Raw genomic sequence first — 26582 nt, 5'->3', positions numbered from 1 at the left:
CTGAACTCCCTGCGCTGGTCGCGCCTCCAGCCCCGCCCCCCATCCCGCACCGGCCGTCTTCCACCCCGTATTGGACATCATGCTTGTCACACTTCTGGTGACGTTAGAGCCAGTTTGCCCATTGTACAGGTGTCTGAAGGACACTCTGGTCTTTTAACTACCTGGGCTATGCTTTTTTTCCAGGGCAGTGAGGATGGGACTTTCAGCCTTGGGTCTGTTCTTATCCTTTATTCTGGACCCGGACTTGGACTGCCCAGCATCACTGACCAGCCCCTAGTCCTGGACCTGCTGTGTACAAAGAGCATTGGGGTGTGTGTGTGTGTGTGTGGGTAGGTGTGTGTGTGTGAGAGAGAGAGAGGGAGAGAATTAGTTACTGGCAGAATTGACTCTACACCTCAGGGTTTCAGGCCTTGAGATGAGTCGGTGCTTTCTCAGCTACACAATGTCTGGGCTCACTCACCCTGGGAACGTCCACCCTTAGCTCTGGAAACTTAACAAACTCACTTCCCTCCACTTCAGCAGTATCCCAGTAATACTATTGCTGACTCAGGCTTTTCCACCATCTTCACTGGCTCCCTGACCCTTACCCAAGAGTCCCATTTCCTACTGGTGCATCCAAGATGTTGCCACCATCGGCGACTGGCAGACCTACAGCTGGAGGTGGTGGTAACAGTGATTTGGGAAGAAAACGGTTTCTTTGGCTGTTGTCCAAAGCTGCAACCCTGCACAGACCTGAACTCGGGTTCTGGATGGGAGGGCTTGGGGCGAAATACTGGACACTGAAGTGAGAGGTTTTTTTCTTTTAATTTTAATTTTATTAGGTTTTTTGGGGGGCGGGGGAGGGGGGTAATTAGGTTTATTTATTTCAACCCCAGGACCTCATACATGCTAAGCATGCACTCTACCACTTTGAGCTAGACCCTCCCCACTGAAGTGAGTGTCTTTTGTTCTTGTCTATCCCAGTGCTCAGAAAAGCTTTTTCCTAGATTATCTCAGAAATCTGGCTTGGTGCCTTGTAATTTCCATTAAGTAGAAACTTTTCTTTGCAGACTTCATCTGGGCAGTTGCTGGTAGCTTTTTTTTTTTTTTTTTTCAATTTTAGGTAGCAGTAGCTCTGATTTCTTGCTTGGCTGCCATGTGCCGTTGGCTCTGTCCTAGGGGCTTTATGAACATACTGGATTCTGAGAACACTTCAAGGTGAGCCCATTTTACAGGTGAAGTGAGTCATAGAGATGTTAAGTAATTAGGGTAGGGTCCTATAGCCAGTAAGTGACCAAGTGGGATTTTTAACCTGTTGTTAGTCTCATTTCAAAGCTAGTATATTTGCTGGATGTTAAGAATCATTTGTGATACTTCTTGAAAATACAGTTCACTTCTAGGGAGTCTTGCTTAGACTCTGGAGAGGGACCCAGGAATTTGTATTTTTAACATTTGCCCTAAGTTGGGAAGCACTGCCTTAACAAGTCTGTAGATTTGCTGAGCTTGGCAGTGAAATTGTTTCTAAGGATTCTTGTTATCTTTTTGCTTGTTGCTGTGAAATTTGCTTATCTGCCATAAATCTGCTGTTAAAGCACATTTGGGTAACTGGCCATATGAATCATCTCTGGACACTGTTGGCCAGTCCTAGTAGGGTTTTTCCAGACTGACCTAATCAGCATAGCAAAGACCTGTTTTAATCTGATTGGCTCTCTGTTCAGAAATTATTTCAGTTTCTCCTTGGGGTCTGAAATTTTTAGAAGGTTCCAGTTCATTCCAGGATAATTGGCCTATGACAGAGACATCTCTGTGAAGGCCCAGTCTCTGAGGTTTAGGGAGCTTTAAATACATGTGTTCCTCCACGGCACATCTTCCCTTTCTGTGGTTTATATGAAATACTTGAGCAAATACCAGACAGGTTTGTCGTGATTTAGCTGGGGCTGACAAGTGGTGTCTTAAGCTTAGGATGGGCCAGAGAAGAGAGGAGAGGAGAGGAGAGGAGAGGAGAGGAGAGAATGAGCCGTGAATGTCAGATACCTCAGGTCAGGTATGCCTAGCACTGAAGACATGTAGGTATTTTAAGTCACGCTGCTGATTTATCTGCTCCCTCCTGCGTAGAATTACAAGTAGTATAAGAGGGAAAGTCAGCATTATGCTATTACTTTATTCTTCTTCTGTCCAGTAAACATTGGTTTCTAATTTAATTTCTTTATAAACAGAGGGTGTGCTTTGTATGTTTTGGATTGTTTTAATTTACTGAGACTTGTGTTATGGCCTAGGATATGGTCTGCCTTGGTAAATGCCCTGTGAGCACTTGAGAAGAATATGTTTTCTGCTGCTGTTGAGTGGAGTGGTCCATAAATGTCAGTTAAGTTGGTTGGTGGATCTGTTCCAGTCTTCTGTGTCCTTACTGCTCTCCTGCCTAGTTGTTCTATCAGTCATTGAAAGAGGGGCATTGAAACTTCCAGCTGTAATTGTGAATTTGTCCATTTCTCCTTACAGTTTTGTTAGTTTCTGCTTCATGTGTTTTGAAGCTCTGTCCTGTACATGAACATTTTGGGATGTTATGTTCGTTTGATGAATTGACCTCTCTTATCATGAAATGGCTCTTTTAATCCCTGGTTATATTCTCTGCTCTGAAACCTACTTTGTCTCATATTAATATAGCCAGTCCAACTTAAAAACAAATTAGTGCTAGTGGATTGATACCCAGAATAAAGAACTCCTACACCCCAACAATGAAAAAACAAACAGCCTGATTAAAATGGGCAAAGGACTTTAGAAGACATTTGTCTAAAGAAGATACACGGATGGCTAATAAGCACATGGCAGTACTCAACATCACTAGTCTTTAGGGAAATCTGAGTCAAAATGACAATGAGATACCACTTTATGCTCATGAGAATAACTATTAAAAAAATAAGTATTGGCAAAGATGTGGAGAGATTGGAACCTTATTTATGCTGCTGGTGGGAATGTAAAATGTGCAGCTGCTGTGGAATACAGTTTGGTAATTCCTTAAAAAATTAAAGATAACATTACTATACAATCTAGCAATTCCATTTCTGGGTATATACCCTGAAGAAGTATAAGCAGAGACTCAAACAGACATCTGTACACCAGTGTTTATAGCAGCATTACTCACAATAACCAAAAGGTAGAAGGAACCCTAGTGTCCAATAACAGATGAATGGGTAAATAACATGTGGTACATGCATACAATAGAATATTATTCAGCTTTAAAAAAGAAGGAAAATTTGACACATGCTACAACATGGATAAAACTTGAAGAAATACTGCTAAGTGAAACAAGTCAGTCACAAGAGGACAAATGTTGCATGATTCCTCTTATGTATTGGAGTTTACAAAATGCAAAATCCATCAATATGCTGCCTACAAGAAACCTGCTTTAAATATAAAGACAAATAGTTCAAAAGTAAAAGAATATAAAGAGATACACCATCTCCTCTAGGTTCCTAGAGTAGTTAAATTCATAGAGACAGAAAGAAGAATGGTACAAGGGCTGGGGGAAGGGGAGAATGGGAAGTTAATGTTTAATGGATACGAGTTTCAGTTTGGGATAATGAAAAGTTCTGGAGGGAGGTGGTGGTGATGGTTGTACAACAGTGTGAGTGTATGGAATGTCACAAAATTGTATACTTAAAAATGGTTAATTTTATGAATATTTTAGCACAATTTAAAAATGGATAGGGATTAAAAAAATTAGTATGAGTGTGATATATCTTTTTATACTCTTTTACTTTTGAATTATTTGTACCTTTATATTTAAAGTGGGTTTCTTGTAGGCAGCATATAATTTTGCTTTTTGTAAAATCCAGTCTTAGAATTTCTGCCTTTTAATTGGGATGTTTAGACCGTTTACATCGAATGTGATTATTCGTGTTAGTTGGGTTAACTCTGTCATCTTGCTATTTCTTTTCAGTCTGTTCCATATTCTTTCCTCTGATTTCCCTTTTTTCCATAATCTCTTTGGGACTGGAGTAATTTTTATGATTCCTTTTTCCTTCCTTTTAGCTATAACTCTTGTAGCTATTAGCTATAGTCTACTAGCTATAACTTTAAAAATTTATTTTTATAACTTTTTAAAAAGTGGTTACTTTAAGGTTATAGTGTGCATCTTTAACTTGTCACAGCCCATCATCAAGTGATACTATACTACTTTACATATAGTTTAAGAACCTTACGATAGTATACTCTCATTTCCTCCCTCCTGGCCTTTGTGCTCTTGTCACACTTTTCATTTCTATATATGTTATAAATCCCACACAACACTGTCATTATTATATTTACAATTGCTATATCTTCTTCTTGGATCAACCCCTTGAGCATTTTGTAGTGTCCTTTGTCTCTTGTAACAGTCTTTATTTTAAAATGTATTTTGTCTAATGTAAATATTGCTACTCCAGCTTTCTTTCAGTTTCTATTTGCATGGAATATCTTCTTCCATCCCCTCACTTTCAGCCTGCATGTTTCTCTAACTCTGAAGTGGGTCTCTTGTAGACAGCATATGTATGGGTCTTGTTTTTGTATCCATTCAGCCAGTCTATGTCTTTTGGTTGGAGCATTTAATTCATTTACATGTAAGGTAATTACCAATACGTATGTTCTTATTGCCATTGTTAATTGTTTTGGATTTGTTTTTGTAGTTCTCTTTTTTTTCTCTTCTTCTTATTCTCTTCTCTTGTGGCTTGATGACTCTAGAGTTACTTTTGGATTCCTCTTTCTTTTTTGCATGTGTATCTATTATAGATTTTTAGTTTGCGGTTACCGTGGAGTTTTGGTGTAGAAATCTGTATATACACGTGATTGTTTTAAGTTGCTGATCACTTAATTTCAAATGCATTTTAGGTACCCTGTATTCATACCCTCCTCCCCTCATGATTACTTTTCTTGTTTCTAGTTGTGGCCTTTTCTTTTTTACCTAGAGAAGTTCTTTTAACATTTGTTGTAGAGCTGGTTTGGTGGTGCTGAATTCTTTTCGCCTTTGTGTATCTGTGAAGCTTTCGATTTCTCCATCACATCTGAATGAGAGCCTTACTGAGTAAAGTATTCTTGGGTGTAGGTTTTTCCCTTTCATCACTTTTAACACATCGTGCCACTCCCTTCTGGCCTGAAGAGTTTCTGCTGCAAAACCAGCTGATAACATTATGCAAGTTCCCTTGCATTTTATTTGTTGCTTTTCTCTTGCTGATTTTAATATTTTCTCCTTATCCTTAATTTTTGTCAATTTGAATACTGTGTGCCTCGGTGTGCTCCTCTTTGGGTTAATCCTGTGTGGGATTCTCCGTGCTTCCTGGACTTGGGCGACTGTTTCCTTTCCCAAGTTAGGGAAGTTTTTGGCTATTATCTCTTCAAATATTTTCTCAGGTCCTTTCTCTCTCTTTCTGGGATCCCTATAATATGAATATTAATGTGCTTCATGTTGTCACAGAGTTCTCTTAAACTATCCTCATTTCTTTCCATTCTTTTTTCTTTTTTTTTCTTTTCTGCAGTAGTGATTTCCACTAATCTGTCTTCTAGTTCACCGATCTGTTCTTCTGGTTCATTTAGTCTATTCTTGGTGCCTTCTAGTGTATTATTCATTTCAGTAATTGTATTCAACTGTTTGGGTATTCTTTATATTTTCTAACTCTTTGCTCAAATCTTTGCTCTGTGTATCTATTTGCCTCCCAAGTTCTCTGATCATCTTCACAATCATTACTCTAAACTCTTTCTTGGGTAAATTGCCTATCTCCTCATGACTTATTTCTTCTTCTGGGATTTTATCTTGTGCCTTTGCCTGGAATGTATTCCTCTGCTGCCTCATTTTTGTCTAAATTTCTGTTTGTATTATTATGTAGGTTAGTTATGTTTCCTGGCGTTGGAGAGGTGGCCCTCTGTATGGGATGTCCTCTGCGTCCCAGCAATGCACTCCCCCTTGTTACCCAAAGCTAGGGTCCAGCTGGTTCCAGGGTGGAGTCTGGCTTTTGTTTGGGGACTCATTCTGCAGGCTGTGGGACTGTTCTTTTCTTACTTCTGGTATCTGCCCCCTGATGGGTGCAGCTGGACTAGAGGCTTGTGCGGGTTTCCTGACAGGAAGGGTCAGTGCCTGCCCACTGCTGGGTGGAGCTAGGTCCTAGTCCTCTGGTGGGTAAGGCCATGTCTAGGGGCTTGTCTAGAGGCAGCTGTGGGCTCAGGAAGTCTGCTGGTGGGTAGGGCTGCATTTGCATCCAGTAGGTTGTTTGGCCTCTGGCTTCCCAGTACTTAAGCCTGCAGGCTGTTGGGTGCGGCTAGGTCTTGGTGACCCAAGCAAGATGTCAGCCTCCAGGAAAGCTCGTGTAGATGAACACTCCCTGAATGTCTGCCACCAGCTTTTATGTCTCCAGGGTGAGCCACGGCCACTCCCCACCTCCCCAGGAGAACTTTCAAAACCAGCAGACCGGTCTGGCCCAGGTTCCTATGAAATCACTGCTTCTGCTCTTGGTCCCGGCTCACACAAGATTCTGTGTGCACTTCTCAAGAGAGTGAAGTCTCTGTTTCCCCCAGTCCTGTGAAACTCCTGCAATTAAGCCACCTGGCCTTCAGAACCAGATGTTCTGGGGTCTCCTCCTAATGCCAGAACCCCAGGCTGGGAAGCCTGACGTGGGGCTTAGAGCTCTCACTCCTGTGGGAAAGTCTCTGCAATTTAATTATTCTCCGTCTTGGGGGTTGCCCATCTTAGGGGTATGCAGCCTGATTGTATTGTGAGCATACCTTCCCCCTACTGTCCTGCCTTGGTTCTCTCTTTATGTTTCCAGTTGAAGATCTTTTTTGCTAGGTTCCAGTCTTTTTTTTTTCAATGGTTCTTTAGCAGTCATTTGTGGTTTTGTTGTAGTGAGAGGAGGCAAGGTGGTGGTCCTACTACTCCACCATCTTGACCAAAAATCTCTTATCTCTGTTTTTGAAAGGTATTTTCCCTGGGTATAGAATTCTAAGGCAATTGTTTTTCTTTCAGCTTTTGAAGATGTGATTCCAGTGTTGTCTGGCTTGGGTGATTTCATATAAATAATCTGCTGTCATTCATATTTTTGTTCTGTTCTTATGTGTCTTTTTTTCTTCTGGCTACTTTTCTTTTATTACTGTTTTTAAACAATTTAATTATGATGTTCCTTGGTGTAGTTTTCATGTTTCTTGTGCTTGGGTCAGCTGAGGTTTTGGATCTGTGGGTTTAAAGCTTTCATCAAATTTGGAATTTTCTTCAGCTACTAATTCTTTAGATATTTTTTCTACTCCCTCTCTTTTCTTTGAGGAAACCAGTTACATGTGTATTAGGATATTTCAGGTTGTTCCTCAGCTCTCCGATGCTCAGTTCGTTTTCTCCACAGTCTTTTTTGTTGTTATTGTTGTTTGTTTTGCATAGTTTTATTGCCATTTCTTCAAGTTAACTGGTCTTTTCTTCTGTAGTATCTAACCTTCTGTTATTTTCATCTAATACACCTTTCATCTCAGACATTTGTAGTTTCCATCTCTGGCAGTTTAATTTGGGCCTTTTTTGTATTTTCCATGACTCTACTTAACATGCTCAGTCTTTCCTTTAGCTTTTTGAATATATGGAGTATGGTTGTAGCAACCATTTTAGTGTCCTTGCCTGCTAATTCTGTTATCTATATTTTTGAGCCCGTTTCTGTTGATTGATTTTTCCCTCATCATGGATCATATTTGCTTGTTTCTTCATATGTCTGGTAATTTTTGACTGGATGTCACATGTTAAAAATTTACCCTATTAGGTATTGGATTTTGTTGTTGTTGATATTTTTGTATGTCTATAAATATTCTTGGCATTGTTTGGGGGCACTGTTAAGTTACTTGGAAATAGTTTGATCCTTCAAAGTCTTGCTGTTAAACTTTGTTAGCTGGGACTGGAACAACCTCTAGACCAGGATTAACCTTCCCCAGTACCAAGGCAATACCTTCCTTAGTACCCTGCTGATGTCCTGTGAGTTAGGAGGCATTTCCACTCCGGCAAGTGGAGACACAAATTAGTCTTGGCTCATTCTGACGTCCAAGGATTGTTCCCTGACCATCAGCACTCAGCTGAAAACTAGAGTGGGGCCCACTGGAGATTTCCAGGGTTCTCTCTGTTAGCTCTCTCCTCTCCGGTATTTGACCCTGTGAACTCCGGCTGCCTTGATCTCCCTAGAGCCCCAGCCCTCTCTTCCCAACTTGGGGAGACTGTTGGGCCCGTGCCATGGCCTGGAAGCTCTCTCTAGACAGTAGATCGGGGCAGCTGTAGGGCTCACCTTGTTTGCTCCCCATTGGGAGTTCGTCCTTCACTGCCTGATGTCCCACGTCTGAAAACTGTTGTTTCATTAATTTTGTCTGTAGCTGTTTGAGGCAGGAGAGTAAATCTGGTCCCTTCCTTGTAAGCTTGCTGACAAGTGGCGGTCCCTGTGCAGTCAGTGCTCACTGAGCGCCTTGCGTGTGCGAGGCACTGACCTAGGTGCTGGGACACGGAGATGAGTGAGTCAGGGGCTGTGCCCTTGGGGAGCTCGCAGTCTTGCTGCAGAAACATACTGATTCCTACGTGGAAGTGCTACATGGTACTTACAGAGCATCGTGGGAGCACAGGACAAAGTTTTTGGGAGAAGGAACAAGCCACGCTTCCTGGACAGCTAACAGGGAGGGATCGGCAGGCATTTTGAAGCTGGAGAGGGTGTAGGGAAGAATTCCCAGGCAGAGGGAACAGCAAGAGCAAAGGTGGAGCATCAGATCTGGGAACTCCCAGAGGGCACGATCCCTGTTGTATTGATCTCTATGGATGTAGAGTATTTATCAGGTGATCGGAAGCTTGTTCTTTGTTCTGGGAATAGTAGGTAGAACCGAGCGTTGATGGAGTACACGGTCCGTGGAGTGGAGGGAGATCTACCTGGAAGGGGAGGCTTGGGGTCAGCTGGTGCACGGCCTTGTATGCCAAGCCAAGGAGCACAAGATTTTGAATGTGGGACCAAACACTGAGTTTTTTAAAGAAGGATTTTAAGCAGAGTGTGAGAGTTCTGATTGACTGTGTTCTCTGGAGATTACTGAGGGATGTGGAAGGGGGCTGCAGAGGCCTGAGTCTGTTAAAACCCAGCAGGCGGCTGCTGGAGAAGCCAGCTGGGGGTTGACATTCTGCACAAGGATGGAGATGAGTCCTGAGCTCAGTGTGGCTGCTGGTATGGCATTGCCACCTCTCTCTTGTTTGATGATGATCTTTGTAGATCCCTGCCTGACTCAAGAGTAGCTTTGAGGAGGCTCTGGCCTGCTTTCTCTTTTTCTGTGGCTACACAGTTGCCACACCAGCCTGCCTCTACTGGACCCAGAATTTCACAGGGTCAGACAGCACTGGCAAGGGTAGGGCGTGTAGCTGCCCCACTTTATACCAGCCTGGGACAGCCCTAAATAGCGACAAGAACGAACCTCATCATGTTGGCCTTTGAACAGACACACTTGAGTGACCCCATACAGACTCCTGGTTATTTATCCTGAGTAGGCCTTTGGCATGACCTTAATCTTGTCTTTCGAATTAAGGAATGGTTGAACCTGTTTGCTCAGCTTGATCTGTGGGTGAGAAGGTGCAGGGTTGGGTGGAGGAGTAACAACTACAGAGCGAACTCCTTTCTGAGTCACCTCAGCAGCTGGGAGAGAGGGGAAACAAATGGAAGTCTGTGTGAAGTTGCTTAGAATGGTTTTCTTTTCCATTTCAGAGCCAGGACCCAGAGAAGAAAGGGGCTTCTCTAAGTGGCTGGGTTGTGTTTTACTGTCAGGAAGCTTCAGAAACAGGCTCCTTATTAAATGACCTATGTGTTGGCCAGCACGTTGATGGAAGCTGAATGCAATTGTTCTGAGTTTCATCCAGCATCAGAGTTCTGTTGCTGTGTTGGCTGACGTGGTTTCTGGAGGAGTCCACGTGGGAAGGGCTTGAGATGCAGGGGTAGGAGTGGGCCAAGCATGCGTGCTCAGCCATGGTGCTGAGAATCGTGGCCCTTTTTTGAGCTGGGCCTGAGAGCTGGGTGTTAGACCTCCCAGGCACTAACTCATTTCATCCTTATGAACGTCCTGTGTTACAGGAGAGACCGAGGTATGGAGAGATTAAGTGAGCTGCCCCTGCCTTTCCTTGCTCCCTTTCCCAAAGACTTGTCCTGTCTTCCCACGTGCTCTGTGAGTACCGTGTAGCATTACTACGCAGAGCCCTCCCTCCCTCCTTCTGTGCCCTGCTGGTGAGGCATCACAGCTGGAGGAAGGGAGCTCGGCAGAGGGTGGGGCAGGGAGGGTTGCGATCAGCAGAGGTGAGGGCTTGGGGCAATGGTTTTCCAACTGCCTTCTGGGAAGATGCCTCAGGCGTCCCCCTGGAGGTCAAGGGGGAGACTGAGTTGGGAGAGTGGGGTTCTCCCTTACCCCTTCACCCAGAGAAAGGCCTCTGTGATCTGTTCTGTGACGACCATTTCCTTCAGAAAGCCTGGGGGGTTCTGGTAATGTTTTGTTTGGAAAAAATACAAAGCCGCAAAATATTCTCCTTTTAAAAAAGAAGTTGAAAAAGTTTAGGAAGACGAAAAGAGTGGGCACACCAGCCAAGTGGGAAAAGAGGATGGAGGTGGCGTGTCCTGACAGCGTATCAGGCTGTGCTTAGACTGCTCCCAGCCGGGGAGCGGGTGGGGGCTGCGGAGCGGTGGTGGATGGCGAAAAGCCAGGGGAGGAGGGAAGAGGTAGCTAGCTTCAGGGAATGTTGGGGGCTGGAAGCAGTGTTTTTAAAAAAAATTAATCCAGAGGTGCCTGGCAGGATGGTTGTGAGGAAGAGGCACTAAAGATGGAAGATGGAGATGGCTGCACCTAAAAGACACTGGAACCCTGACTATATAAACTCTGGTGATGGACATAGAGGTGAGGGAGATGGCCTGGAGGCTTCGAAGTGAGGGTGAGACTGATGGAGGTGGAGGCTGTGACGGGACTCTAGTTTGGAAGAGGTAAGAAAGGTGATGAGATTGCCCTCAGCCCTTGACACAGTCAACAGCTCATCAGGCCCGCATCTTCTCACTTGGGGGCCTACCGCTGGGAAGGGAAGGGTCAGATGGAGTTGTTCAGTGGACCTGAGGAGCATTCCGTCATTAAGTAAATATTTATGTAAAGATGACCGTTTTCTTCAGAAGGCCTTGTCCTGAGAGAGTGTCCACCCCCCATGGGTGTCTGGGCCCCCTTATATTTGTGGACCTTTGTTCACATTGGTCTGTTGCCTGGTTCAGAAGCCACACCCTTTGCTTCCCTCTGGGACCTGTTCTTTCAGAGTCCTCCCCCCAGCGCCTTGGCTGGGTGTCTGGCAAGGTTGTCAGGCAGTATTTTACAACAGCAGTTTAGAAAAGGTGTGAGAGTGGATGTGTTAATGGTGCCTGGCACTTGCTGGGCGAGACCTTCCTAGCACCTCCAGATGTTTTCTTGTTTATTTCTCTGTGAAGCCGTACAGCCACCCCATGATAGTGGTAGAGTTAGTCACATTTTTCCAATGAGAAACAGAATAAGAAAGCGGAATGATTTGCGCAAAGTCACGTAGCTAGTGAAAGGTCGAGCTGGGGTTTAAATCCAGAATATTGGGCTCCCAAGCCCTGAATTCTTTCCGCTGTCTTTCACGCTGTGTTAACTATTTAGCGTTGAGGGTGGGGAGGGCTCTCCAGCCTCGATCCAACCCCAGAAATTCCTTAGACTGAAAGCTGAAAAAGTCTCCCTTCTGGGGCTTACGTGCCAAGTTTTCACATTGTTGGAGCAGGTCAGTTGGATGGCGTTCGGGGCCAGGTGAGAAATCGGTTTGCTTTTATGACCTCCTTTGGGAAGTTAGGTGACTGGACAGTCTGGCTGCTCGGTTGCACGACTGGAATCACTCTGGGAAAAGAAAACTAGATCAGGCCAACGTGTATTTCCTCATTAAGCAGCAAGCTTAGGAAGGTTTCTAAGGCAACCACAGGTGTTTTTGACGTGAGGAGCGGGATGGGGCCAATTCCGTGTCACACGCGCAGATTGGTGCAGGTTGCCGTGGTAACGGCTTCTTGTGCTGCCATAGATAGGTGTGGGGAATTTACAAGAAACCAAAGACCTTTACGACTCTCCTTGCAGTGTGATTTCAGGCTTGAAGTAGCTGGCAAGGAAAGGTTGGCTGGGAACGGTGAGGAGGGGAGTGATTGCAGCCAGTCCTTTAGCTCCACCAGGAAAACAGAAGTGCCTGGCTCAGTCACTTCCGTGCTATGGCTCACTAGTAGCAGTCATTTAGTTTGACTCAATATTGAGCCCCAGAGGGGTCAGGAATTACCTCTAATCATCAGATTCCACCCCCCTCCCCAAGGAGGCAGAATAACTAATATTTGTTCGGTGCTTAGGAGCTTGCAAAGCCCTGTCAGGGCTGTTTGCTCATCCGAGGTGCACACACAGTCCCCAAGGTGGGGTTATCATCATGGAGCCCATTTTCCAGGTAAGGACACTGAGGCTATGGGACTTACTCAAGCTCACACAGGTAAAGAGCTGTGAAGCCAAAGCGCAAACCCAGGGCATCTGTCTCCCAGTTCTATGCATTTCTCCTCCGCACCCGGTGTAGGGAGAGCACTGACTGTTTAGGCAGAAGCGAGGGGTGCGGGGCGCCTTTGGGATTGGCATACCTTACTCTGATATAAGCTCTTTCACGCTTAGAAAGTGCCATGGTTTGCTTTCGGTCTTTACTGTATCCCCCCTACCCAGTTTATCCTTGCAAAGGATCTGGTATCAGTTGAAACTATATGTTGTTGACTTGAACAGTCCTGGGAAAAAGATCCTCATCGATCAAGAGACATCAATACCTTGCCTTTTCGCCCCTGTTGAGGCCTGATCTGGAAGGCTGCCCTGAGGTGAGCTCCCCCAGCAGTCCCTCTGACTGAGGTTCTCAGCCTCCCCCTCCGGGTGTGGTGAGAAAGGGCACTGTCCTGGCCCTGGTCCACCAGGTGAAGTGTAGTTGCCTCTGGGCCACACTATCTTCTGCTAGATCGTGTTCCTTGTGTCCAAGGTATGTGAGATCGATTTCGTTGAGATAGAAAGTAATGGAAAGAAGTTGAGGCCAAGAGGTGCAAGGAGCGGGGGCCAGCGGCCAGAGAGGTTGTGTACCCTCACCATGGCCTGTGGATTAGCACAGCCCAGCAGCCATTCTGGAAACTGCTTCCTTGTTCCTGGTTGGCGCTGCTCCAGCTTTGTCGGCCCCCCACACTCAGTGCTTTTAGATAGAAGGTGGGCTCCAGGACACCCTGAGAAATGTCTGTCACTTCGCCCCTCCACACACACCCCGCCCCATGGAATCTGTCCTCCGTGCATGCGTCTCTCATGGAGGGTCTGGTGTTGATTTCAATTGACAGACCATAGCCTGCCCCAGGTTTGTTACAACTTTGGCTCCTGAAATTGAAAAATGGGGAGATGCCACCGGACCTGGATTTCCAGCCTCCTTGGAGACCTGACAGGTCTGGCAGCGCCAGGCCCGCCCTCCTACCTGCAGGAGGCACCCGAGCCGGGCTGGGCCCCGTGCTTTCAGGGGACACAGCCTCTGACATGCCTTCCTGGCTTGTTTTAGCTTCTGGGTTTGTGACCTCTGGTGGAGGTGGAAACTGCAGAGGAGGTGAAAAAAAGAAGGAAAGAATAGAAAAGAAAACTTTTCTCCTTCTCAGAGGCTGTGAGGAAGTGGTGAGACACTGTCTCTTCTCAGTGGAGGGAACGCAGGCTGGCGCCTGCTCATTTCCCAGCTCTGTCTCAGTCTCATCTCCTGAGAGCTGATGGTGTTGCCCCTGAAGAGGTGTTGTCTCTCTGTACCTGTGACTGCTGTGTAGCCGCCTCCCCACCTTCCCAGCCTCCCCCAGTCCATCTCCCAGCCATGCAGATCTACGGTGGTTCCCACGATGGCCCCACTGTCACCTGCCCCCGACCCTCTGACTCCGGTCCCAGCGAGCAGCACCTGCAGCGAGGCTTTGCGGGCTCCTCGCACCCCCCCAACTCCTTACTCCACTGCTCCCTCCATCTGAGCTGTACTCACCAGGATTTGCTGTGAAGTGTTTCAGTTTTTCAAACCAAACTGAGTTCCTAGAGAGTTAGCATCAGTTTTTACATATGTTAAGGCTGTGTCTGGTGCACAGTAAGAAGTCAGTAAATGTTTATTTCCATCCCTCTGCCCCCATTTGTCCTTCCTCCTTTTGAGGCCTTGCACAGTTCTTGGCATGTAGTAACGGCTCATTAAAGGTCTATTCAGTGAGGCATGGAGAAATGAATGCAGGCTGGAAAAGTAGAAGCAGCCCTGTCCTCATATCCCCAAGTCCTGCATGCCTTGCCCTCCAGCTGATGGCCTCTTTCCCTCCCTTGCTCCTTCCGTTTTTCTGTAAGCATCACCCTGAGCTGTCCGTGTGCCAGCCTCTGCCGGGCCCTGGGAGTGCAGAGGTGAACAGGAAATCTTGCCTTCATGGGGCTTGTCTCCTCACCTCAACTCTCCTCTGCTGTCCCCTCCCCCGGGGCAGACTCCGGGCACTGCTCAGGAAGCGGCCAGCATTCTCCTGGGCGCTTGGTAAGTGGCAGGGGGTCCAGGTCGGGGCCCAGGTGGCGAGGTCATTGGACACGTCAGATCCTCCAGAAGTGAAAGCCTCTGGACTCTGCATCCCCAAATAGCTTCTCACCCCTAACCCCTCACCCCCAGTTCTCTACTTTGTGGAGGTTGGTCGGTGGTTTTGGCCATTTTGAGGAGCACTGGTTTGGATTTTTCTGGCACATTGGATGATCCGGAGGCAGAACGCTGACGGTGGCAGGTGCCCAGACTTCAGGGGCACCTGCGTTGTGGGCCTTGGGTAGAATGTTGTCCTGTTCTTCCACCTGCCCTGCTGTTTTTTCAAATTGTGGGCCCAGGGAAATGCATGCTATTTTCAACCTCACTGGGTGACTCAGGATCAGGTGATTTCTGTGAACTTCAGGAGGAAAGGCACCAGTGACTTCCAGGGGTAGGTGATGCCACGATAAATCTTGTAAGATGGAACTTGCCTGCCTGCTCCTCTGGCCTGAGATGTTGTCAGCGCCGCAGACGTGAGCCACCTCTAGCCGGGAGGCAGGGACCGTGGTGGGGGCAGATAAGCTGTGGCTTGCATGGGCCTGTAATCTCTGCATTTTGGATGATCTTATAACTAAACTCTGGCCTCATCACTCCTCGGTATCGTTTGTTAAATGAAAATACCAGAGTTGGGAAGAAGCTCTGGCCTCTGGTCGTTTGACCCCAGCAGTTTATGGGACCTCGGGCAATTCCCTTATGATTTCTCTCTGGCCTTCATTTCATCTCTGAAATAGGGGTATTAAACCCTGTGTTCCCTTTCCTCACTAGAGTGATTATATACATTAAAGGGAGAGTTTGTAAAGGGTTTGGATCTCAGAAGAAAGGAGCTGTGGGACCATCAGGTGTGGAAAATTGAGTGTGGCACATGTGGGCATGGAATCTTGAGCGCACCTGTTCCAGAAGGAGCAGGGATGTGTGGCTCTTACACGTGCCAGCAGCGCCTAGTGAGGCCGTGTGAGAGGAGGGCGGGGGGCAGAGCCTGGTGGAAGGAACAGCAGGCTGTGTCAGGGTTCCCAGGTCTGGTGTCCCCACTCTTGTCACCACAGGCAAGTTACATGCCCCTCTACCCCTTGTGAAACAGGCATGGTAGAATTGAGGGGGATGTTGCGTTAGAGACCAGAGAAGGTGGAATGAGAAGAAAGGCACCACAGCCCGCATTCCGCAGTAGCTGGTGACATTTCAACTGAAAACTTGCTGTCTGGAAAGGGGTCTGTTTCCAGTAGTATCGAGGTCATCGGGTATGCAGGCTGACCTTGAGAGTCCATTCTAATTTGTGCTGACCTGTGTGAAAGGGACGTATTTCATACTTGAACTTCTTGAGGTAGTTCAGATACGGAAGTCTTCGATGAAAGGGAATTGACACAGGGGAGAGGTGATTTATGGCCCCTGGGCTGATCTGGCCTTTTTTCTGCATTTCTGGGGTCATCTTTCCCCATCAGGGAGCGGCAGAGATGGTCATCACAGACAGGTGATGAAGGTCCGGGTTCGGGCCTCTGGTTCATACCAGCACCTGAGATCTCATTCCGTACGCAGAGTGGACTCCTGGAGAGCTGTATGTTTCATTCCTTGCCCACTTTGGGGTGACTTCTTGACGTCTAAAGACACGGGACTATCCAGATCACCAGGCAGATCGATGTTACAGGGATTTTTGCCACAAGGAGTTTAAAGCCATCAGACAGAGCTAGGTGTGGGGCTTCAGATGGCAGAGCAAGGTTATCATTTGGGATGGCGGTTAGAGGGGAAGGCATCTCAGGGGGGCCAGGTGTCGTGGTACCATGGGGTGCACACTTCAGAGCATTCTAGAATCACCCAGGGTGCTCCCTTCCTTCTTCATTCCTTGATTGGCCACTGTTCTTTACTGAACACAGAGAAGTCTCCTTTCTTGCTAAATATCTTTGGTGACTTGTTACCAAACCTTTATGACAGATTACATCCTTGCTGCCACCCCGTCCCTTGTGGAAGCAGCAGCGTCACGCAGCTCTTAGCAGCATCAGGTCCCCTTTGTGTGACCTAGGACTTTCAAGCCCGGGGGGAGGGCTTGGCAACTTTGCTTTCACAGCCTCCTCCGCAGAGGCCCGCATCCACCACAAGTTCAAGAAAGATGGACGTGCACTCGAGCCACAGGGCATCAGTACCACCTTTTGTCAGCCCCCTAGGAAAACAATTCAGAATGTTGTAAAATATTTGAAGGTTCTAGAAAGATTTTGTTTTGGTAACTTGTCTAATCAAAATATTTCCCCTTTTTTAGGGGAAAAAGTAGCTGGGGAAGGCAAGCTGGTCAGCGAAGCCAGGCCCCTGGGCCGGCTGCAGGGTGGGTCCTACGTCAGCGCCTCCTGCTCAGTTGGATGAGCTCCCCCGGGGCCCAGCGCAGGCCCCCTTGGCCCCTCCTGGCTCTGTCTGTACGCGGCGTGGGTCTCCTGACCTGCTGGAAGCCTTACGTGGCGGGCATGCTCATTGCAGGGCTCTCCCCCTGCATTTGGCCAGAGTGTGGGCTCACCTCTCCAGGGCTGTCAACCCCACATTCCGCTGGTTGACCTTGACACTGTGGTGGCCGCTGCCAACACTGCCTCACTTGATGGTGCTTGATGTCACGGGGCCGCATATCTGGAGTTCAAATCCTGGAGTGGAAGACCTGGGTCCCCCCATACCTACGCAAGCCAGGCCATTGATACCTAGAGGGAAGTGCATTTGGGGTCCTGGTGGAGACGCCATAGAAACAACATGAGGTGAACCCTGATTCTCATCCTGCTTGTGCAGGGACTCGTGGACAAAGCCCTTCCTCTCCCGGGGTCTTTGCTTTTCTCCTGTCCCATGAGGCTAGTCCCCCTGAGTCCCCTCAGAGCTGGAGGGAGGGGAAAGACGGGAGATGCCAAGCTAGCTTGATCCAGGTAGCTTAGGCAAAATGAAAACATCATTACAAATTAAATTAGTTAAGTTAAATTATTATGCTAAGTGAAATAAGCCAGAGAGAGAAAGACAAAGATCGTGTGATTTCACTTATCTGTGGAATCTAAAAAAAACAAAACAAACGAACAAACATAACGAAACAGAAACAGAGTCACAGATACCAGAACTAACAGGCAGGTCATCAGAGGCGGGGTGGGTCAGGGGAGGAGGGACACAGGTGAGGGGGCTCAGAGGTACAGACTTCCAGCCACAAAATAAATGAGTCACGGGTATAAAACGCACAGTGTGGGGAATATAATCGATAACTAATGTCTTTGCATGGTGACTGATCATAACCCGACTTAACCCTGGTGGTCATTTTGAAATGCATGGAAAAAAATCACTATGTGTGTAATGGGAACGAACAGTCTTATAGGTCAGTGGTACCTCAGAAACAAACACACAAATGTACAGTTTCTCCTTAGTCTTCTGCTGGTGCTGGGAGGAGCCCACCCTTCCTGGTACAGATGAGGAAGCAGACCTGGAGGTGGCCTCTGGCCGCACGACAGTGACCCTGGGCCTGCTGCCCTGCTGCCGCCTGGGCCCAGGCATCAGGGCTGGCTCGCTCGCGCCGGGCGCTGGCGTGGGGGTTGGGGGCTCTGGGTTTCTGCAGTGCTGGGATCTTTGGAAAACTTCCATAGCCTTCGTAGTGAGAAAAACCCACTTCAGGGCTATAAAATGCATGTCTAGAAAAGATTGAAAACAGATGAAAATAGAGGATCCTGTCAGCAGAAGGGGAATCCTGGGTACATTTGTGCTTCCTCTTCTCTGTCCCTGGGGTTCTGTTCTGGGGCCTGACTGTGACCCCTGTGTCACAGACACTGGTCGATGTCCCTCTGGGCAGAGTGACGGAGGGAGAGGACCGCTGAAACCGGCTGTCTGGTCAAAGCAGACGTCCTATTCAGGTCGGTCGATTTCCTTTTCTTTTGGTTGCCGGAGGGGCCAATTTGGTGGCTATTTTTTGTTCTTCTCTGATGAGGACACGCATGTGACAGTCCATTTTTGTGGCACATGGAGAGGGCTGCCGCCACAGAGAATCCTCGAGGGAAACCCGAGGCACTGAATAGAACAGGCAGGGGGCAGCTGAGCCTGGGACGACGAGGCCGGGAAAGTCTCAGTGTGTGGAGGGTGCGTGTATTTCGGGCCCAGACAGAAATAGACACCTCCCAGAGGGCGTGCAGGTGGCCCGGGGCCAAGTTAGTCTCTGTCTCTGGCTGTCTCTCTCCCTCCTCCCGCCTGTTCCTTGGGGAGCTTCATCTGGCACCGCCAAGAATCATGGTTTAGCCTCTGGCTTCCGAGTGCGTCCACGTATCCTGCTGTTGATGGTGTGGGTGGAGGAGCAGCCCTTGGTCTCCCTGGGTACAGGGAATGGGCAGGGTGGCCGAAGTGTGCCCCACCTTGAGCCTCCATATGGACTCGAAACGTCATTGGAAAACTGCAGTTTGTCTTTGACAGATAATATATAGGCTTGGGCGTCCCTTCTGCCTGAGCTGTCCCCTCCCTCACTTCAGCATCATTCTGTGTTCACAGGGAAAGATGGAGACACTGAAAGACAAGACCCTGGAGCAGCTGGAGGAGATGCAGAATGACCCAGAGGCCATTGACCGGCTGGCCCAGGAATCCCCTGAGGTAGAGGAAGGCTGTCATGGGGCCAAAGACAGCAGATGGGAATGGGGCCCTTCTTAAGGACGCTGGCTGGTTGGGAGGTTGGGTCAAGTTCATCTCCTCTTTCTGTGGCCTTGCCCTTGATGTGGACCCAGCCAGAGGAGCCCCTGAGGTCTCAATCCAGTTCCTGGGCCCTCTGGGAGTTCCAGGATGGGCAGTGCTAGAGGGTCCAGGGCCCCCGCGCAAAGCCGGGCTCCTGGGGCCTTCAGGGACCTGTGTGCCCCAGGAGCCCGCACCCTGCTGTTCCAGCCTGAATTTGGAGGCAGCTTCTAGAAGCACTGGTGCTGCTTTGTAGCTGTCTTTCCCCAGCTGCCTTGTCTGGCCCTGCAGCTCCTGGAGGAGGAGCCGGGGAGCTCTGCTGGGGCTGGAATTAGGCCCACCTCCTCATCCTGTTAACCCTTTCCTTCTCAGAACAAGCACCTAGCTGTTGACTCAGCTCCTGATCACGGTCCCGATGGGAATGAAACATCCCTTCTGAACGTACAGAGCTTTGCCCTTTATGAAAGGATGAAAGGCTTTCCCGGCCCTCCCCGTCTCCTTGTCCCTGTGACTCCCCTGTGAGGTCGGAGAGGTCAGGTGGCTGGATGTGGCTGTGGCCGCAGGGCTGGACATGCCCATAGTCACACCCGGAGGTGGCAGCACTGCAAGCTGCTGCCTCCTGCCCCTAGCGTGCGGGAGACACGGACACAAATAATGCCAGGCTCATTGATTCGCATTTGGAGTGTGTTTTTAATCTTTACTGGTGAACAGAAGTGGTACGTCTCTTGTGTGAATTCACAATATCTGACCCCAGAAAAGGAAGCCTCGCCATCCAGCTTCTCTCCTTCTGCCTCTGCAGCCCAATTCCCTCTGCATAACAGGATGCGCAGCCGGACGTGCCCTCCCGTTCTCCCGTGCTGTGTGCTTGCTGCCCCGCTGTCCCTCTACCCGCAGGAGCAGTCTCTGCAGGGGCCGGAGGGCACAGAGGACGGGGCAGGGTGTGAGCAGAGCCACGGGGGCTGGATGTGGTGTGCCCTGAGCTGAACCTGAGCCAGCAAGAGCTCGTTCAGCAGGGACATTAGCAAAAGTTGTCCTGGTCTAGCTGTGAGGCCGGGCTCCAGTCTGAGCCAGCTCGGTGCCAGCCTTCACGCCTTCGCCTTCCCCGTGTTAAGCACCAAGTGCTTCTTGAATCTTGCAAGAGCACAGTGCTTTGGGGATCCCAAGGCCTGCCCTAAAGTGCACAAGCCTGATTACATCATTATGATTAGCTGACTTCCAAGCTGGGCAGGCTGGTGGAAATGGCGGCGGCGAAGCTCAGAACCACGAAAAACATAGGCAGAAACACCAGCTTGGGCAAAAGGCATGCTGAATTTTGTGGCGCGCAACTGTGTCTTGATGGATGGATTTGAATTCTCTGATGGGAGAGACACTCGGGATTAAGGGGAGATGAAGGCGGGAGAGTTCCGTAGACTGTCCAGACCCCTTGGGCTAGCTTTCTACCGTGGGCTGGAAAATGACACCTGAGTCGCAGTGCGCTGTGAGGAGAGACGGGAGCTCATTTAGTTTGGGGCGGGGACATTGCTTGGAGAAAAGAGCAGGACCTCTCCACGTGGACGAGTGTGAACAGCGGGGTCGAGGCAGGGTGGGCGAGCTCTTCTGGGTGGGGTGCTAGACTGTCTTACTGACCTGTTGTAATGTCTGGCGGAGGGCTTTGTAGTGAACCCCAGATGGGGAAAAATTGGGGGCGTTTCCGAGGAGTGGGGCAGAAATGGGGAGGGCGGGTGTAGGGGAGAGTGATACTTTGCTGGTTGTAGACTTACTGGTTGAGGTCCAGGGAAAAGACGGTGGAGGTATACAGAGGATGCGTCCGCTGAGGATCTGGGGCCCCCTGTTGGGCAGCTGAGCAGGGGGCTTCAGGCCTCCCACTCCGTGTCCGTCACTCAAGGGAAAAAAGCTCTCACGGCTGGTGACAGTGAGGCTGGAACTACGTGGTGCAGGTGTCCCCAAGTCAGTGTGCTTGCTGAGTGGCTCCAGAGGGTGTCTGTGGCAGCAAACCAGACAGCCCAGATATGGGCGCAGACCTGAGAGACCATGGCCAGGCCCCATGATTTCTGGTGGCCTTGGCATCCTTCTTTCCAGTCTGGAGCTCCAGGCCTGCTCCAGAGTGCATGGCTCCAGGCCCCCTGGCCAGGGATCAGCAGGGGGCCAGCCTTTCTGAAACCCCCTCCTCCAGGATGCCCCCAGCCTTCCTGCATCTGGTTGGGGATGAGCCAGTCAGGCTTGGTGGCCTGGTCACCAAGTGCCGACCACAGTGGAGAAGCCGCCTGACGGCTCCTGCATGGAAGCTGGTCTCGCCGAGCTGCACCCTGAGCCCGGCTGTGGGTGCCGTGTCCTTTCTTCTGTGTCATGTGGTGCTGCTGGTGTGTTGTCCCCGCTCCTGCAGGGGTGTGGGTGTGACCTCCGCCCTCCTTTCAGTGAAGAGGACTCCCTGGCAAATGGATGGGGCTTCAGGTATGAGCAGGTCTGGGAAGGGTTCCCAGGGCTGCCACCTCACCAGCTGATGACAACAGAGGACCTGGCTGATGGGCCAAAGTGCTGCTCAGCCTGGGGATGTGCTTTCAGTGGGGCACATATGGGCAGTCCAGGCACTAAGGTTGGTAGCAGGGCCTCGGGTGCCACAGGTCACCTGTGTGGGTAGGAGTCCTCTGCTGGCCTGGGGACTCTCTTCCAGTTCTTGGAGACCCCTGTTAGCTCATCTGCATGGCTTCTCTGCAGGATATGCCTGTGAAGGAGGCAGGGACAGGTCTCCCCAGCATCGGTGTCATGGTCTGGCCCTGGCTTCCTCCCTCCTCAAACTAACCTTCTTTGGGGGCCTCATGCTGTGTCTGGCCTGTCATCTGGCCGGGCCACCTTCGTGCATCTCAGAGTAGGGCTCTTATCTCCGAATCCTGGTGATACGTGGTTGGGACTTTTGGTCCCTTCCCTCCTAGAAAGCCTCTGACTTTCTCCACCCGCTCCCCGGAGCTCTGCGTAGCTCGTGGTGGGTCTCCTCCTGCTCATCTCATGACCCTTCAGTGCCAGTTTCCCACGTGTATCCACCACATAGGCTGCTGGGTTAAGGATGCAGTGAGGTATCTGGGTCGGACTACTTTGCTCAGAGTTTGTACCTGGGTCTGTCTGACTCTCCTTGAGGGCTGAGTGTTGCCTGGTTCCCCCACTGTCAGTGATGAGTCCCAGAAGCCCCTGGTGCCACCCACCGCGAGCCGAGTGCTGGTGATGGCAGTGGGTCTTACGGTCAAGTGCCCCTGCTCTTTCAGGTCCAGGACCTGCAGCTGGAACGGGAGATGGCACTGGCCACCAACCGGAGCCTGGCCGAGCAGAACCTGGAGTTCCAGGGTCCCCTGGAGATCAGCCGCTCGAACCTCTCGGACAAGTACCAGGAGCTCCAGAAGCTGGTGGAGCGGTGCCAGGAGCAGAAGGCGAAGCTGGGTAGGCGGCTGGCCCCGGGAGGGTGCACTCGGGCGCCTCTGGTAACACGGGGGCCCTGTTCCTGGCTGGTTTGGGAGCTGCTGGAGTCACGTGGAAGGACAGATTCCATCTCCCTCCCCGGGACAGGAAGGGGCCAGCGGTTACTGAGGGTCACCACTTCCCCAGCCCTGTGCTGTGCTTTAACAGCCATCTCAGGGTAGGCACTGCTGTCCCCCTCATGTCCTATATGAGAGGAGTGAGGCGCAGAGAGAGTCAGGATCGTGGCTGGGGCTCTGTGGCTCCACAGAGGTGGGACTGGAACCCAGAGAGCCTGCAGCCTGCACCGGCCACTCAGCCAGCCCTGCTCTGGCGCTTTGCAGAGCTGGTTGGGCTCTCTGTGACCCAGCCTGCCGTCTGTGAAGGTGAGGGGCTGTCCTGGTTTTGAAGGTAGAGGACTGGACACCCAGGCAGATGAAGAAACTGCCTGGGAGACAGAACGGGATTGGGGTTGGTGGGTGTGCCCCGAAGCCCAGGGCTTCTTGCTTCCCAGGCTGGTATGGGGAGGCAGGGGAGTAGGGTCTGGGCTGGGCTCGGGCGAGCTCCTCTCTGCTCAGGAAGGTGACCTGAGGGAACCGGACCGAAAGGTGTTCTGCAGCAGGACCCAGGGCGGCGGCTGGGCCCCAGCATGCAGGGAACCCTCAGAGAGCCTTGTGGAAACCGTGGCCTCCGATACTGAATCAGGAGGCACTTCTGAAATGTCAACCTTTCTGCCCTCCCTTTCAGAGAAATTCTCTGCAGCACTGCAGCTAGGGACCTTGCTGGACCTTCTGCAGATAGAGAGCATGAAGATTGAAGAGGAGTCCGAGGTGAGATGGCCAGTGACACCCCCGCTCCCTTGAAGAGTCAGCCCCTGGAGCGGGAGGCCTTGTCCTGAGCCCGAGGTCTGCGGGCCTGCGGGGGGCCGTGGGCCGGGAGTTAGTAGATGGCCGAGGTGAATGACATTTCCTCCTGTCTCTCTGTGGGGGCCCTTTTGGATGCAGAGAACAGGAGCCCAGCCTCACTGGCTGAAGCGGAAATCCGGAAATCCGGCCACAGGGCTGCTGGCAGGCCTGGGGGATGGGCAGTGCAGCAGGACCTGAAGCCGGGCCCCCAGCCACTCCCCTTTCCTGGGGCTGCCTGGCCTCTCTTCTCCCTCCCTCTGGGCCTCTCTTTGGTCTCCATGTCTCCACACATGGAGTGGGTGGAGGACGCTGCGGGGTCCCACAGCCCCTGGGCTGGCTGGGCCGGCGATGGGGAGATCGCATCGTCCTGTCAGTCAGCAATACACGCAGCAGCTGCTGTGAGCCTGGCACAACGCGGGGGTGGGGACAGCAGTGGCCATGGCAGGTTTCTGGTGAGGAAGACGGACTAATAGCCAAGTGCTTATATGACATATCCGCAGTGATAAGGGCCATAGAGAGAACTTCCCAAATGTGGGTCAGAGGAGTCAGGCAGCTCCCGGGCCCGGCTGACCCCGACCTGGGAGTATTTGGGTGGCCTCCATCCCGACAAACCCCTGTTGCCACTGGAGTTTATGTCTTCCAGGCCATGGCTGAGAAGTTCCTGGAGGGCGAGGTGCCCTTGGAAACGTTTCTGGAGAACTTTTCCTCCATGAGGATGCTGTCCCATCTGCGCCGGGTTCGGGTGGAGAAGCTCCAGGATGTGATGAGGAAGCCCAGAGCCTCCCTGGAGCCGGCTGGTGATGCCCCACCTCCCCGCCCACCTCCCCCACCTCGCCCCACCCCTCAGGTACCGCCCCCTGTGTCTGAGGATCTGCAGTCACAGCCACCGCCAACACCGCCACCACCACCACCACCGCCATCAGCGGCCCCTCCCTTTCCTCTGCCCTACAGCCCCTCTCCAGGCCTTCCCGCGGGCCCCATCGCCCAAGGTGCGCTCCAGCCAGCCCCCTTCCCTGTGGTGTCCCAGCCCTCCTTTTCCTACAGTGGGCCTTTGGGGCCCCCGTACTCATCAGCCCAGTCGGGGCCTAGGGCTGCTGCAGGCTACTCCTGGTCCCCACAGAGGAGCATGCCGCCCCGGCCAGGCTATCCCGTGGCCCCCACTGGTGCCTCTGGCCCTGGGTACCCCATGATGGGGGGCCAGGGCCCCAGTCCTGGTTATCCTCAACAGCCCCCCTACCCCTCAACAGGAGGAAAACCTCCCTACCCGACGCAGCCCCAGCTCCCGAGCTTCCCAGGCCAGCTCCAGCCCTCAGGCCCCCTTCAGCCTCCCTATCCCCCCGGGCCCGCCCCTCCCTATGGGTTTCCACCGCCTCAGGGGCCTGCCTGGCCGGGCTATTAAACATGGTCCTGGCCCTTGGCCTTCCCTACTTCCACCTGGCGCACAACCTTTGGCCCACCCACTGCTGAGATTCGAGGTTAAACTGGAAGTGGAGTTGGCTCCCCCATGGACTTGTGTCCCACACGGGGGGCCTGGGGGCACCTGGCTGGGAGTGCACAGGCCTGGAAAGGCACCAGCCGGTCCCAGCACTGGCTGCCCTCCCGGGGGAAGGGGGCGCCTCGTTTCTGTGACTGGCTTTAGCTTTTCTGGTGCTCACCAGGCTGGGAGCTCAGTCCTCACCGAGGGTGCCCGGGAGGGAGCAGATGCACGCGTTTGTGGACCTCTGCTTGTACCTGCACTTGCTCCTGGATGTCTGAACCACATGCGGAGTTCTCTCGATGACCGGGTGGCCGGGTCTCTGTCTCCTGCCCACCCCCTCCCTCTCCTCTGGGATTTGGCATGTTCAGCTGAGGGCTACAGCTCTTTGTGTCTCTCAGGTTCATTCAAGAATGGCCTGCCCTGCACACCATGTCAGGGTTGGATCAGGGGGAGAGAACAGAGTTATTAGGAAAAATACTTCATGATTTTTAAGTCACACAAAGCCATAATTGAACTCTCATAGACTGGTGTCAGATAATCTCATTCTGTATGCTAGTTTGAATGATGGCAGCGGAGCCAACGCAGTGAGGAGGCTGGGGATTGTGAGGTGGACCCCAGACCTCGCTTGCCCTGGTTAGAGGATCCAGGGGGCTGCCTTGGACCCTTTGGCTGGAGGAGAGGGAGCAGCTCTGGCCCAGGAGATCATGATCACATAGGGGGCTCATTTAGGAGTGGAGGGCTGGGTCACCTCCCCAGCCCCCCTCTTTCCTGGTGCCCTCCACTTCTGGCTGACCTCTGAGGCCCACCCTGTCCATCCACTCCTTTAGTGCCTTGAATCTCACTTGCAGCAGCCCCCTCCCTTCATCCCCTTCCTTTGGCTCCTTGATGTAACTCACTTCCCCCACTCCCAAAATCCCTCCTAAGACAGACATCAGAAGATACCCTGACAGTTACTTCCCAAATGGTGCTTTGTAAAACACCATCACTACATCAGAATCCGTTTCTTTACATCTCTCGTCTTCAGAATGTAAGAGGCAGGGATTGTGACTCCATGCCACATGCAGCCCCCACCCAGCACACTGGGGGTTTTCAGCACGGTTAGTAAGAGACATGACAACAGACCAAAGGGAGGGTGTGATGAGCAAAGCATTAATGTGGTTGTTCCCAACGTGAACCAGGTCTCAAGGGCAGACTCTGGAGCTGCTATCAGTTAGGAAGTCATATGTGCCTTGAAATGTCCACTACTCGAGTACCCAGCATCTGGTGGGCCTGGGTAGCTGGGGGCCAACGAGGAAACTCGACCTCTGGAGCCTGCCCCGCTCCCGGCCTGCGTGCCATCGGTGGGTGTGTGCGATCGGATGCTTGACTGGCGATGTCGGTCTCTTACCAGTTGTGCTTGCTTCTCAGAAGTTATTTATACAGAGAAATCTCTAATGGACTCTTCCAGTTCGAGCGCTTATGGACTGGGTGAATGGTTGCTGGGATGTTTGTGTAATTAATTGCCATAATAAACTTTAATGAGTTACAGGTA

The 26582-nt window shown here is 50.9% G+C and overlaps 1 protein-coding gene across 10 annotated transcripts in view; it reads left to right on the top strand.

The window, feature by feature from the left end:
* VPS37C (VPS37C subunit of ESCRT-I) overlaps positions 1-26582 on the top strand; it is a 36000-nt gene extending 9418 nt beyond the window's left edge. For 6 of the 10 annotated variants that reach the window (XM_015248429.3, XM_072970055.1, XM_015248425.3 and 3 more), the window contains exons 2-5: positions 19052-19150; positions 22483-22654; positions 23417-23499; positions 24218-26582. In XM_015248429.3, coding sequence (XP_015103915.1) covers positions 19058-19150; positions 22483-22654; positions 23417-23499; positions 24218-24973 — 1104 coding nt within the window. In that variant the 5' untranslated portion in view covers positions 19052-19057 and the 3' untranslated portion in view covers positions 24974-26582. Of the gene's footprint in view, position 1; positions 130-1102; positions 1198-18347; positions 18427-19051; positions 19151-22482; positions 22655-23416; positions 23500-24217 lie in introns of those variants that run through there. The other 4 variants (XM_072970053.1, XM_072970051.1, XM_015248427.3 and 1 more) reach the window with 4 other exon arrangements.

The sequence above is a fragment of the Vicugna pacos genome, chromosome 10 (genome assembly GCF_048564905.1).
Source record: "Vicugna pacos chromosome 10, VicPac4, whole genome shotgun sequence".
NCBI classification, from domain to species: domain Eukaryota; kingdom Metazoa; phylum Chordata; class Mammalia; order Artiodactyla; family Camelidae; genus Vicugna; species Vicugna pacos.
The sequence above is the reverse complement of the archived record's forward strand: the minus strand, read 5'-3'. Positions and strand labels throughout refer to the sequence as shown.